Consider the following 15,553-nt stretch of genomic DNA (forward strand, 5'->3'; position numbering starts at 1 on the left):
TACCTTCCTGTTTTTCACTCTCGAAAGTTTATCTCCAGTTTTCCTAATCTTGTTAATGATGATGCTGAAATAGTTAGAATGTTATGAAGTGTTCATTTATTGTCCTGGTATTCTGGAAAAGACGGCCGTACGTGTGCTGTTTATATTATATCGTAACTCTTAAACTCCTGCAAAAATGTAAAATTACGTAAACTCGCCTAGACTGGGTCGATGTAGTTACTATTAAATAGTCACTTTATGTGCAATAGCAGACGAACTCTAACCTCTATATCAACGCGCTGTTCAACAGCAGTTACAACCTCCAACCCAAGTGGGTAAACATCAAACTTTTTTTTAAAGTATTTCTAAAAAAGAGCCTAAAGACGGCTAGCTAGGCCGATGCTGAAACGTCGCCGTGATCAAATGTTAATCAGGCATTGATTTCTTCCTTGACCTTCCCCAACCAATTCTTCATCGGAATAATTATTTCAATCATGCATAGTGATAGTTGGCATAACTCAAATCTAATAAACTCATAGGAATTGGGGAGCTGAACGAGAAAACCTGAGTAGCTGATCAGCAGATTTCCGAGATTCATATACATCGAAATACGTAAGTTATAATGATTCAAATATAACCGCTCATTGTACACGGCACGATCGGATTAGGTTAGACCCAGGGAGTGGGGCACCTGGTCGCAAATTTAAGGAGAAAATTAGGTGGCTTGGTCTACGTCTCTCCAGGAGGAAGGAGGTGTGGAGGTTTTGCTCTCTGAAAAGAAATCGTAATCGCTCCAAAATCGACCAATTAAAAATAATAAAGTAAATCTAAACTACGATGAGATACCTTTCAAATTAAAAATTAAATACTCCAAAAGCCAAGCCCAAATTTAAAAAGAGACGATATAGAACGAATAAATAATAAAAGTGCAATAAAAAAATATAGTGCCTTGACGAAAGACGGTTATTGACAATTATTTATAATCTCAACAATATCCACCAGCTTTAACCATATACACTGTTTTAAACAATATACACCTGGAATGAATGAATTGTGGAATGGATGAATGAATGAATTTTAAACCTAATGACGGCTCATGTGTGGATATATTTATAAATAAATTAAAATTTTCACTCTACTATTCATAGTTTATAAAAGACTTTTAATATTGATTTCGCATAATTTGTAATTTTCAAATAATCTTATAAAGTCAAGGAAGAACTAAATCACGCAGCAAATCGGAATCAACTCTCAACTTCCTCTTAGAATGTAATAATTGGATAAAATAAAGTTCAGGAATATTTTTATTGATGGGCCATTGATGTTTCCAAATGAGATTTGATATATGTGTTTTCCATCTCAAAATATAGACTGTGTGTAAATTGTAACTTATTTGAAGTTAATCAATTTTATATTCTTGTGGCTTCCTGGTACTTCGTGTTTAGCCGTCGATCTCATGTAAAAAACCAACAATTTGTACTAGTTGGGCATTGTATATGTTGAGGCTTTTAATTCGTTGGTAAGGCATGATAAAGTGTCACAAAATAGCTCTTTTCATTTCCTCGATGTCATCCAAGTGGTCCACAATTCTTGTTTGGTAATAATTTTTCAATGTGTTGATCTTCGTCACAGTCAGTGCTCCAATACCCTTGCCACCTTTCTTTTCTTGAAACAGCTTAGGAAGTGCAGTTCCCAGCCTCTTAGCGACATGGTTGATGCATTTTTCCTTTTCAACAGGAGTGTCTTCATAAGGTCCCATCTTCTTTACGCCTAAGCGTAACCTAGTTTTCGCATCTCCATCGGACTTGCTTATAAAATATAATGCTTATACAAGTAAAGAATACAGTCACGTAATGTCTGAATAGCAGCGGTACTACACTAGTGCCCAAGTCTGCGATCAAAACAATTCTGCTTCTTTTAACAAGCTCGCCCGCTTCTTGCCTCATGCATATACGTTACATACAACACAGGTGCCAGTCCTCTCTTAAAAATATGATGTGACGATCGAATCTCGTCTGATTGGTCGGTGTGTCGTATGTAAATTTTACAGTGGACACGCCATTATGCTTTCAAGGAATATAGCGGTATTTAGTCATCGTCGTCGTGCGTTACTGCATGTGGTGTCAGTTTGACAGTTGGCACGGTGTTATGCTCATCCATCTGTACAACCCAAAATTGAAAATAATGATGAGAGTTTATCATCATATCATAAAAAGGTGAAGGAAGCTCACAAGTTGTGTGATACAATGAACGTGAGTGCTGCAGCACCGATAGACTGTCAGACGCGCGCTTTAGCATGTGTGCAGCACCTAGTACATTATAAATCTCATTTAATTTTTGTCAATGGGTCTCGACCAAACTTTTTCCGCAGCCATCACCTCCATGAGGCCTCATGCACCAGTGAAATTCTTGTTGCACTCTTTGCTAGATTTATGTCTCTCTAGCCAGAGAGCATAACGAGGTGAATCTTCGCCAAACTCGATACAAGCCATCATACACATTTAGCAATACTTCGATAGAATTTCAAAACGAAGTACAAGTCCTGTTACGACGTCCAACGCGATTCCAATTTCGTATATAGATGGGTGACCTCGCTCTGGCATGTACCATCAAAGATGACGCTGATGTCTGTCACGGGCTGATCTTGTAGCTCTTGATGTATTGCGATATGTGTAGAGCGATATTTTCTCTCGCCTCGCCTAAATCTTGTGCCTCAAGCTTATGAGCTTCCCGTGACAGAAATTACAGATATTATTAGTAGGTTCAGGCGATCATAACGGAGATATCTGCGGCGATGCACAACATTTCCAGAGCTCCGTATCCCAATCCAACCAAAGTGATTTCCTCAACTATATCTTGGGTCACAGCAGAAGGTGAGCTTGAACTTTTATTACTTTTGACTCGTGGACTTGAATAAGATTCAACAAGTACAAATCCACAATCACTGCAATTTAGTAATAAGTTCCATTACGCACTTGCACGAACGCCTTTTACTTTTTACAATTGGTACACTTCACGGTTTTCATTATACTTTGAAAACACGAAGAAGTAATCAACATAAAATCACCTGCTACAACAAGTGCTCGACAGGTGCATTTTAAGCGTGATTAGGCAAGGCAAGGCAACCACTAGGCCTGCTCGTGGCTCTGCTACTGCTGCCTGTTTTTCGATCAGGATCCTCCGAGCATCTCTCGCATGCTACTGCCAGGCCTTACTTCTTCCTTTTAGCTGTCACCAACGTCAAATAATTGTATATATTTTGTTCAAAACTGCACAAATTTTCTTGTGAAGGCACACATCGATTTCATTCTCAATGATGGAATTTTGTAGTATTCCTAAACAAGATAATCGCCATTTCATGCCATCATTCAAAAAATATGCGTTAAAAAATTTGTTACTGCTACAGAGGGGAACTCGCAAAGGTGCATCGCTCCTTCGATTTACAGGAGACTTGGCATTATAAAAGAGCTATAAAAATAAGTAAACAAGTATTTTAACTTATACGTAAACGCTCGACTATTTCCGAGAAAAGGACGGTCGAACGTTTCGACGTGCTTCAGTACACTGCTCGCCCTGAGCGCTCTTGAGTAACCCGGTAGCGCAGTGGCTATAGGGACCTATGGAACCTTAATTTCAAAGCTTGTGTTCAAGTCCTATGTGATGTTTTTTTCTTTCCTATTTTATACGCCCTCAGTCAAAGTACGTTTTTTATATGTCCTGCTGCAACAATATACGCTTTATTGAGTATACAGAGAGTAATAATTTTTTTTTGGGTTAACGCTTTGTGTACATATAGATAAGGGTTCAAAGATAACTTTTCTGTGAAAAACCAAAGCTCGATTTTTTTTGGAAATTTTACTCTCAAATGTCAGTATCCCCTGCCCTTAAATAACGCGAGTCGAACAGATTTAGTAAGGAATTCTAAATTAATGTAAAGCCGCATCGCAGGGATAATTTGATACATCTAAGAAATATAAAAACAAAGTAGAAAACTGGGCGATGAATTTAAAATCACTGATTCAATCTAGCCAGTGCTATAGAAGACGAAATGGATGGCATGACTCAAATTCCACGTACCAGCAAGAAAGATGGCGTACTTAAAGTACGGTCTCACCTCTTTGGTATCCTTATCTGTGCTGAGACAAGCATGTAGAACTCTAGTCTTCGTATTTCTAGTGCTTCTGTGTGCCTCGAAGAAGCTCCGCGGATCCGTCAGAACCAGAACTCCTCTCCAGTTCATATTTGACTCCAACCACGTCGTAGTTGAAATAGCTCCCACCTAAATATGAAGGTTATGAATGGATCAGTTAGTTGGCCGACGAATGTAGAAACGTCCCATCATTAGGATCGTATTTTAACAGGAAAATACATGTACCGATCTACGAACATTTTGGAACCTTTGCAGATTTTAGGGTAAGAATTTCGATTCGCTAAGATTTTGATATGATATAGTGTACGCTCAGGTATGAAAATCTTTTTATTCGTAGATGTTCAATCTGCACTGCGTATAACGAACCCCTTGATCATATTTTTTAGAGGCATCCATTAATTATATGAGCTCAAAGTAGGGGGGAGGGGTCCAGAAAAATCTCACCAAATCTCATTTAAAGGAAGGGGCGGGGGGTATGAAAATCTCACGTCAACATTTTAATTCAGAAAATATATACTATAATAACAGATAACATTTTGTATTACAAAATCAATCCCAAGCACAGAAGATATTAAATATTAGGTATATAGTGGTATGAAGCAAAGAACATGAGCATATTAAATAAATTTAATCATTTAAAAAGAACAGTATAAATCTCATGTGAGGGGGAGGGAAGGTCCCACCACATCATACCAAAATTCGCCAAGAGAGAAGTGGGGTTGGTCCAAAATAAAAATAAAAAAATCTCACGTAGGTAATGGACACCACCTTTTAGAATTAAGCGTTTGCTTAAAATTATTAGCACTTCTTTAAGGTAGATCCTTCCATCTCTGTTTGATCCCTATTTGTCTTAATATTTCTTATTAGGGATTTTAAGGGTCTTTTTTGCATTTTAATAACGACAGTTGAAGTACGATCACATATGTGTTTATACTACTCACATGGTAGTCAGAACCATCGACAGAGAATGTGCGGCGTGTTTCTTATCTAAGCAATGCACAGAATATGGCCGCCGTTGTGCGAGCAGGATAGAGCATCGTTAATGCCAGTCGCTATCTCTTTCTAAGACAGCTATTGATCAAATATCCCATGGACATAGCTCAAACAAGGACACGAACAGACGCGTTCTGCTACTTGTCTCTTTCTACTCGGTAGACATTATTTTTGGCCTGCTCTTGCAGTCCATTTTCTAAGTCGGTGGTCAGAACTGAGATTCGCGAGCACTCGTACAAGTTCGTGAATACTCGCGAATCTACAGACACAGTACGAAGTGATACCTACATCTCTAACACAGAAAGTACCTCAAATCCTCTTTTTTAGATTTCAAAGTGATAGTCCAAAATGAGATGTTTTTTTCTTTTTCCAAAAAATAGAACAGTTTAAAAGTATAGTCTGAAGTTTTCTGAATTGGATGGAAATGGAATCATAACTGAATTGGTTCAAATACTTACGAGATCTAAGACTTGTGTGAATTTTTTTTATGAATAACTAAATTGTTTCAATTTTTCCGTGCGAAAATGAAAGCATGCCAGAGCACACCCTAACGCTTTTAAGGTGAAATAAAACCGCTTTCAAAACTTAATCAGTATAAATATTCCATCATTATAGGGCAGAATTTCTCGAGTGTACCAGCCCCAAAAAACAAAGTTATCCGATAGCGCTGATAAGTGGGCTTATTGTAATCCTATTGGATAGTAGTTCACACACTAAAAATTAATTGATTTCATTAAATATTGACTGAGGTAGAGGGAATACAATTTATGGACTTTTGTGGCTATGCCTTATTCTCAAACGCTTGTAACTTTTTTCCTGATGCAAAGTACAAAATTTCACCTAAAATGTTTTCGATAGGATTCTTCTCCAATTTTTAGTACATCATAACTATTTGGATGGAAAAAGGTTTTTTGACGTCTATATTTGGAAACTAAAAATTAATTTCATTTTGCTTCAAAGTTCGATACTTTTTTGTATAATTTCAAAAGAAATGTGAGCTTTTTTCCTAAAGGGTCGCCCATTTTCAGAGAGGAAAATTCATTAGAGTTCGAACAATTGACCGACCAGGAATCAGATGCTCCGGCGGAGTAGAAGCAGCGCGGCCCTCAATCAATGCACGCACGCTGGTAAGCTTCCTGAAACATCCTTGTTCAGTGATTGAGAATAATATGTGTTCGGGCTAACCGCGCTCGCTCAACTTGCGTCAGCGGGGGATGCCAAATCTCGTGTGGACAAGGAGCCGAGCGCGCAAGGGGAGCGACGCTTACTGCTGGTTTGACTACCGCCGAGTTGACATCAGCTTTGAGTTTCGCAAGACCGCTTATCTTAGTTAAATCACAGGTTGACAATGAGTACCCTCCTTTACTTTACCGCACCGAGCTCGTGCGTTGTTTGTTCAGGCACCTAGTTCGTGCAACCTTCTTGAGAGCATTTAATTCATGCACTGTACTTGATTGCACCTAGTTCGTACAATCTTGTCCGCAGCGCCTAGTTCGCGCTATATTCTCTAGACGACTCGTTCGTTTACAATCATGAAACGCATTATGTGTACTATTTCCTTGAAGTCTGGATATTGTCTACTCACCTTCGAAAATTAACCAACTTGTGCCTACATTTCTGGACTACCTCCTCAATCAACAACGAACTAACACTGTTTCTTTACTTTTCAGATTTTTCCAATACAGAACTACTCACGCTACGTTATAACACCACGCCTACTCTTCCGATTTGCATGAATTTTCTTATCTTACTTCAGTTATTATAATTCTCTTTACAATATATCTTTTCTTCCCGCTGACTCAGTTTGGTCCTTTAAACGATTCATTTGAGCCAAACCTTTATATCAAACAGATGCGTATTTTTTCATATCGGCTGAAATTAATTTCAAGGAGGTGAACTATCCCCCTGAAATGCTATTTTTTATAATTTCTAATATATTGCATAATAGGGCCTAATGTACAGATTGTAGGGAAACTTGATTTCTAGATGTTTCTGACGGTGCTCTTTCCAAATCTGAAGTCCAAATTTGAAAGTTCAAAATGGCAGATCCAGCATGGCCGACTTCAATAACGAAAAATCCATCGATTTTCACCGAAAGTAGGTGGAAGATATTTTCTAGGTCACTGATCATGGATCTGACCATGAAAATTCGAAATTCGAAGCGACAAATTCAAAACGGCGTTAGAAAATCATCACAATACCAGCCATCTCTACGAAAATTGGTATCCATATTTACTTCAATAAAACTTGAATATTACAACGCATACATTTGAAAATTCTTTGAAACAACAACAATTTATTACAACAGGTTGTTGTTAGAAATGTGCAAGATAGTTGTACATCCCAATGCTGTCCATCTAAGACAAGATATCGAACATCTCAGCGCTATTTACACGCCTGTGATACATCAACCATAACTTCTAATTATCGACTGTACTTGCTCGTGACCTCATCTTCTTATGATATTTTCGTATCTATTTAACCTGTTGTCTCATAGTCTATGCGTCTTACTACTTGCTGATTTCGTTCTCTTTCCGTTTGCACGCTGGAGGATCTACAAGTTCAAAAATCAATCTCCGTTGAAAATTTCGGTTGTGTGTTTAAATTAATTTATTGACTGAGATGAATGCGTGGGGTTTCGTATCCCTCTTTTTATTAAATTAACATTAGTTTTTTAACCTAATTTGATTTTAATTATTGTTTTCATCATGTTGTTCATCAAATTTGAAAAATTCCACGTTATTACCAGGTAATTTCTTTTCAGTTATATCGGCACAAGTTGTCTTTGTTTGTCTCATAATTCTCTATACAAGATTAATTTCAAGCAATTCACTCGTGTTACCTATTATTCTTTTGTCGTGACAGATGGTTCTGTAAATATATAATCGTTCTGAGGAGGGCCCCCACCCAAGCCGAAATGTAAAGAATTTTTTGGTTGTCATTACTGACCTTCATTTCCAAGAAAAATATTTACTTCAAAATTATCGAGGACAAGAAACTATTATTCACATTCAAATATAGTAGGAACTTTACATGTATTGCGATATGAAGTTCGTAAGATTACAGTCGAGGTTTAAAGATACCCGGCCCTCCAAGAGCGCTTGCGATGCTTAGGCGGGAAAGTAGTATCAGTTGATCATGATGACGATGGGGGCTTAAGGCGCATGTGGCGAGCCCGCCCCTCCCCTTCGAAATTATCGATTCCAAGTGGGACGGATCATGGAATAAATCGACCTCTTTCGCTCCGGAGACACCAGCCGAACGACATCTGTGACTTCGCAAGATCTCGTCTCTCTCCGCCTAGTCCAAGGGAACGTGACCAGATTCAACGAACATCGTCGGGATCGGTGGTTTGGCCAGCGACCATTGTCGACGAAATATATATCTAACCAACAGACATCATCACCCCAGAGATACCGAAAGAGCCAACGGGGAATCATCTAACCAACAACACTAGATGAGTAAAAGGAGCCATTTTGTAAGACCACGAAATCCAATGCAATGTTGTGAAAGGGTGCGGGGTGAATGAGAGGGTCTATAAAGGGAGTAAAATATTTAGACGAAATGTAATTCTTCTTTCGGAAGACCAGTTGATTCTGTATTTTGTTATTTAGTTATTCTTCAGTGTTTCAGATCGAAATAATGTGTAAAATAAAATAATAACTCGAGGGTTTTGACTAATGATATCCGCATCTCGTTGGGGTCATTCATTGAAATATACACGTATATATATATATATACATATGTATAGTGAGAATATTAAATATAGTAATCATTAAACGAAGATTTCTTACATTCGGCGCCCAACTAATAGGCTCGATATAAAATTAAAGTGTAAACAAAATCGGTCGTTGTCGGTAGTGTATGGCAAAGGAAGATAGGATATATATGACACAGTCCGGTCGAAAATCAAAACAAACATTTTTGAATTATAGATTCGACGAGAGATCGAAGAATATCCTACAAAAAAAAAAACATGCCGATAATACCAGAGGAGAGAGAGAACGACAGAACCCGGCGTAGGGAGATGGAAGAAGAACGAGCGGATTTGGATAGACAACGGCGCGAGCTTGAGAAGCTACGCAATGAGCTTAGCGCCCGAGAGACCGCACAACAACAAAGGTCTGCTAATCAAGGTCAACGTTCGACGAGTGCTGAGGAAATAACGGCAATTATAAGTACTGTACAAAACTTTCAGGTTGATCTTAAGATTCCGAAATTTCACGATCAGGTCGATAGAAATCCGGTAGAGTTCTTGGAGGAGGTGGAGAGATTTTTTAAAATAAAAAATATATCAAATGAAAGAAAAATAGTGGTGATAGAGCAGTCGCTGGAGGGAAGAGCGAGTTTATGGTTCGAGACTAAAGCAGATGGGATTGATTACGAGCAATTTAAAAGAATCTTTTTGGAAGAGTTTTATTCTGTCCCTATACGAGTTCAATTGAAAAATAAATGGAATGATCGACGATATTACGCGCAAAATGAATCCTTACAGACCTATTATTATCGTCAAGTCAAAGAAGCGCGATTTTTTATACCTCAAATCATGGAATATGAAGTATACTATAACATAATATAGCAATATCCACTTTGGGTCAGAGAGAATTTAGTCATGGTTGATTGTAGCGATGGGGCCGCGATAGGTCAAATTCTCGGGAGCTTTGACGCTATTCAGAAAGAGAGAAAAATCTCGCAAAGATAAATCGTATTACAATAACGGAGATAATCGTCATCAAAAGCAATCGGTGAAACAAATCAATATACGCGGTTCGGCTGATCAAAAAAAATATTACGAAGGGGGGAGAGCTCAACGGGAAAGATACGACAATCACACAGGATATAGTAACTCACGTGCGAATTACCAGCGAAATAATAATAACAATCCAAACTCGTTGAAATTACTTGACACGAGGGTTCCGCCTCCATGGACCTCGAAGTACACAAACGCTCCAATCGCGAATACGTATCCAGAATCGAGTAATAATTTAAACTAAAATGCGAGACACTGTACAGTGGTCCGCCTGTGCGTCGGCAAGACTTTGATTTCGTAGATGATTTGTCGCGAGAAATACAAGGAAATGAGGACTGCGAAAATGAGATAGAGGCGCAATCCCTTGTAAGGTGTCTTCATTTAATAGTGGAAACTTTTGAAGTTTTTAATAATTCAATTTTTTAGTTATTTTCACGATTTTTTCATGGGAGCTCTATGGGACTTGAAGACTCAAATCAAACGGCATTCCCCTTCGTTGACCTTGTATTTTTAAGAAAAAAATAGTTTTTTACTCCAAAGCAAAATCCAGTTTATTTAGGACCCTTTTCATGAACTACTATTCTAGCAAAATTTCGCATAAATTTGAAACGCTGCCAAGTCAAGAATTTTCCATGTAGACGGCCAATCGACCGCTAAAATTTTTCGTCTAGGTATACTTTATCACTACCTACACGAATTATTATTAATTACCACGTTCCTTTTTATATACGGCCTCGCAAAATTAACTGATTTCTGAAAAATCGCTGTTTTCAGATAGCTGTAACTTTTTTCTATCAACTCGAAATCGCTTGAAATCTTCAGGGAATATACTTCATTCTATCCTCAAACAACGCTGAAAATTTCCAGCGAGGAGTCGAAGTTGTTGACGAGCTGTGAATTTTCAAAATGTTCAAAATTCCCACATAATATTTCGTATTTCATGGCATTATCAACGACTTCTTGAATTGCGCGTGGCAAATTTACACTTGTCGATGATTAACCTAAATAAAAAAAAACATGAAGAGCTTGCAAAACTACATACTGAAGTAATGTTACAAAAATATGGCTTACATACCTATAATTTGTATCGCCTTAAAAAAAAAACTCATTGATTGCGAGAATAGGATATTTATAGTAGTATAAAATATTTTTATTTATCAGTCGTATTGTAATTATTTATTTGAAATTAAATATTTGTTTCTTTGTGTCCCATGAAGTCATACTCAATACTTATTATATAGTTGATAATGCCATGAAATACGAAATATTACGTGGTAATTAATAATAATTCGTGTGGGTTGTGATAAAGTATACCTAGACGAAAAATTCGAGTGGTCGATTGGCCGTCTACGTGGAAAATTCTTGACTTGGCAGCGTTTCAAAATTATGCGAAATTTTGCTAGAATAGTAGTTCATGAAAAGGGTCCTAATTAAACTGGATTTTGCTTTGGAGTAAATAACTATTTTATTCTTAAAAATACAAGATCAGAGAAGGGGAATGCCGTTTGATTCGAGTCTTCAAGTTCCATAGAGCTCCTATGAAAAAATTGTGAAAAAAACTAAAAAATTGAATTATTAAAAACTTCAAAAATTTCTATAACCACCAGATTTTCTTATTTTAAGCTCAAATTTGGAGAATCGTGTTTTTTATAACCTACTTTCTTGAAAAAAATCAGCAGCCGAATCGCTGACCCAAGCCCGCAGGGTGCGGTCGAAAAGTATTGGACGTAACCATATACATGTGAGGAAAATATATATTTCAAAACAAAAACCCGTTATAACGCTTGGAATCTCTCTCTCGCTCTTCCATTATATATGTAATGTATACATACTCACAACACAGTGATTAAGTTTTTTTGAATTTCATTTTATCTTAAAATTCACAGATATTACATACCTCAAGTTATTTATAGCAATATTTCCTACGTATATGACTAAAATCCAAAAGAAAAAAAACTATTATAAATATTAAAAATCTAATTACAGATTATTATTGCTGAGAAAAAAATAGCATAGTTCAAAAAAAAAAAATTTACAATAATTATTAACGGAGTTATTGAGTTGTTAGTCGGGCGCGCGAAGCCTCGAGCCCCCCACCTCGCCGCCCGGCTTCATTCCTCCGACTAACGCCGCTCGACGAACGTTGAGCAATTTTTTTTACTAGATACGACGCACCTACAGATCTGAAAAAATTCACGGTGATGCTTTGGGGTGTTGAGAGATAGCTGATATTTTTTTCCCCTCAATATTAATTACAACAACAATAAACAAAATAACACTTAAACACCGTTATCTCCGGTTCTAATCAAGGTATTCATGTTTTCTTTATTTTTAAATTACTCGTAAAATGAAAGGCAAGTACAATCCATCATAATATTTACAATAATATGAATATTCTTGGAGATATCTCTATTTGTTTAACAGCAAAAAATTTCAAGTCGCCCAAAAATTGAGATTTTCGAGTATAAAATTTTTTTTTTTTTCATTTATGGAAAGTACTAGTAACGAACTGACTCCATGATTTTTTGGCAACCCGTGGGCTAATCACATAAGAAAGGGCAGGCAATACTATACGGATTTTGGCTTGTCGCGGATTGTCGCTCAACTATATAACACAGCAAAAAAAGCCTTGCACATTTATATTACCTGTACCATGAGTTTCAAAGCCACACGTTGTTTATTCATCAATTTATAACAAGAAATGTGGTTTTTTTTTTCCACGGCATTTTGCATTTTGCAACCAAACAAATAGAGGAAATTGATCTCACGACAGCTTGTTTTATCGAGAGTGATGAGACGAACAACTTTTGTTTGAACAGTTTTCGTGTATGACCCATAACAAAGACGTTATTTAACAAAATGTGGGGTCTCAAAAGTTTAAACAATCGTTACGGACAAACCCAGACCTAACTTTTTGGGGCATGGTTGAAAATATGTTCGTCCATCTCTAATGAACCTATAAAAAAATCGGCTAACCTACGTTATTCCAGAATAGATTTCAGTCGATTTTATAGCTTATTCGTCTGGACTACTTCGCGACTCGCCTCTATCACGGTCACATTTGCTGGTGCTTCTTCGCGTTGGGTAATTCCGCGCAAATAGTATATTATGTGCCTAGGGCGTAAATGACGGTTTTACACCTGAGTGCTGATCGCCGCGCACGAGGGGGTAAATCGTACGCCCGTGGTGCATACGATATTTTTCACAACAGTGTGCGGAAAATTCGGTCAAATATCAGTAATGTAGTCCCCGTGTCCAAAGATCTTGGAAAAGCCGACCTTTGACAGACCACTATGCTGCGCCGTGGGGTCTAGGGGCGAAGCCCCCGCCGGGGGGTCCGGGGGGGGGGGGGGGGCGATGTCCCTCTCAACGTAAAATATTTCATTGTTGAAGATATAAATTTGATGAACTGGTGAATTCTAAAAATTAACGACGGAGTCAGGAATCGAACCTGGTATCTAGAGATGCTTGACCGGAGCCTTACTCCACTAGATCACCTAGCCGCCCTGACTCTGTTGTCGTTAATTCCTCTCATCACCAGTTTAGTTCAAATTTTTCTATCTAAACACTCTATTCACACATACAAAGCACAAGAAAACAAATTTGAACTAAACTGGTGATGAGAGGAATTAACGACAACAGAGTCAGGTCGGCTAGGTGGTCTAGTGGAGTAAGACTCCGGTCAAGCATCTCCAGACACCAGGTTCCATTCCTGGCTCCGTCGGTAATTTTTCGAATTCACCAATTCATCAAATTTATATCTTCAACAATGAATTGTCTCGTAACTAATGATAATGCATATCCGCATGCCAATTATTAGACGGTCTTTGACCGTCTTGCGTGGTTTCCCATCAGAAGCGTAAGATTCCAACATGTAAGCATTCCTTACATACATTCTTACATCGGGTGCTTAAGAGACGAAAACTTTCTATTCACGTAAAATATTTCAGTTCAAGTTTTTTAGTTCAAAAAACGTAATTCATTTTTTATTCTGAACATTTATCACATTGATACATTAATGAATCTTATCAGAATACTGTTTTTAGAACTTTTGTTTATAAATCGGATAGTTTAAAAAATCATTAAATTTATGTTTAATAATCTTTTGTAGATTAACAATAAAATTATAAAAATTATAAAAATTAACAAATCCATGTGAAATAATCTTTTGACAATTAACAATCAAAGTATAAAAATTATGAAAATTAACAAATTTATTTGACTTATAGTCGAACATAATTACATAAACGTTAAGACATAATTCGATGCTTGTATTAATCTTTTATTTGGACCGTTTTTTTTTGGTAACTGTTATAACGGTAGTTTGTTTTTTTGATTTTTTCTTGGAACTTTCATCAGAGTCTTCATTAATCGCATCTGTTAGTTGTTTTCCAATTTTTCTTTTGTTATTCACGGAATTTTCGATGTACCCTTCGGCTACTTGCGTGGATTTACATCCACCATGTCTTTTCAACGTCGTGATGTCAGCTCCCGAATCTACGAGCAGAGTGGCCGAAGAACGCCTAAAACTGTATCCTGTATACAATTCAGGATTTTCTAACTCTAACCATGTGGCAATTTTTTTCGGCATACCACCGATTAAATTCTTCTCCATTGGTTGATCACAGCACTTGCCGTTGCGGTAACTGATGAAAAGTTTTGTTATTGGTGTATGTTTCGGTCTTAATAGCATGTACTCAGTCACGATTTTTTGGTATTTACTTTCGAGCACGAAGGTTCTTGGTGAATGTGTTTTCGTATTCGGTATTGTCGCAACGAGATAGGCGTCGTGTAGTTTAATTATGCTACGCCGTCTTGTCCTCTAGATCAATGGTAGTAACGTCAGTTGCTCGATCCGTCACAGATTTTTAAATTAAACCAAAAATTCGCGCCTACGCCTCTAGATGGCGGTGTCACTCTCCCCAGAAGCCCCTGCGCCTTACGTCCCGACGCCATTACGTTTTTCTGTGCGATCCGTGAGAGTCACGTTAGAATACGAGTTGGAAAATTTTTCAGTTGTGCGTTTTGAAAAGTTTTGTTTTATTGCATAAATGAGTTTGCGGTCAGAATCATATTCGGGGAGCTCTCCGAGATATAGAAATTCATCGAGGGACCTACTTATGGAAAAATTACGATGCCTGGAAGAAGAGATCAGGCGATCGCGTTCGCGCCATGGGCGTTCAAGATCGCGTCATCGGGACAGGCGTTCAAGACCGCGTCACCAGGCCGGGCGATCAAGTTCAGGGCGATATTTGAGAAGAAACGAGTCATGGGACTCTGACAAAGAGAATGGCGAGCGTATCGCTGTTGAGAACAGACAAACGTCACATTCGCGGCATGAGCGTTCGCATCCAAGAAGCGGTTCGAGGTCCATAAACTATGATTCCGACGGAAAGAGTGGTGAGCGCCATCTGCGAGATGCGTCACACTCCAGTCGTGAACGGTCCGTAGCGGCAGTACAAGGGTTAGACAAAGAGGGCGGTGAGCGCAATCCGCGAGATTCGTCACGTCCTAGTCCCCACACGGAAATGTCGGTAAAACAGGCCGAGGATAAAGAAGAGCAGTTACCAACAGAGCTCGCCGAAGCGACACTGGGGCTTTTGAGAGACGACCCATCTAAATACAATCAATGGGGTCCCGACATCCATGTGGCAGTGGCAGAGCGCTGGACACAGATATTG

The 15,553-nt window shown here is 38.1% G+C and overlaps 1 protein-coding gene and 1 long non-coding RNA gene across 2 annotated transcripts in view; one reads left to right on the top strand and one right to left on the bottom strand.

The window, feature by feature from the left end:
• The window catches only part of LOC124175119 (protein Star-like), a 138,413-nt gene that overhangs the window by 48,354 nt on the left and 74,506 nt on the right, over positions 1 to 15,553 (bottom strand). The window contains exon 5 of the mRNA XM_046555039.1: positions 4,094 to 4,258. Within this exon, the coding sequence (XP_046410995.1) occupies positions 4,094 to 4,258 (165 nt within the window). The remainder of the gene's footprint in view (positions 1 to 4,093; positions 4,259 to 15,553) is intronic.
• Positions 8,299 to 9,490, top strand: LOC124175187. Its single transcript, XR_006869115.1, has 3 exons — positions 8,299 to 8,600; positions 9,058 to 9,244; positions 9,321 to 9,490. It is a non-coding gene; the product is annotated as an uncharacterized LOC124175187 (long non-coding RNA).

Source organism: Neodiprion fabricii, chromosome 1 (genome assembly GCF_021155785.1).
Source record: "Neodiprion fabricii isolate iyNeoFabr1 chromosome 1, iyNeoFabr1.1, whole genome shotgun sequence".
Taxonomy (NCBI): Eukaryota; Metazoa; Arthropoda; class Insecta; order Hymenoptera; family Diprionidae; genus Neodiprion; species Neodiprion fabricii.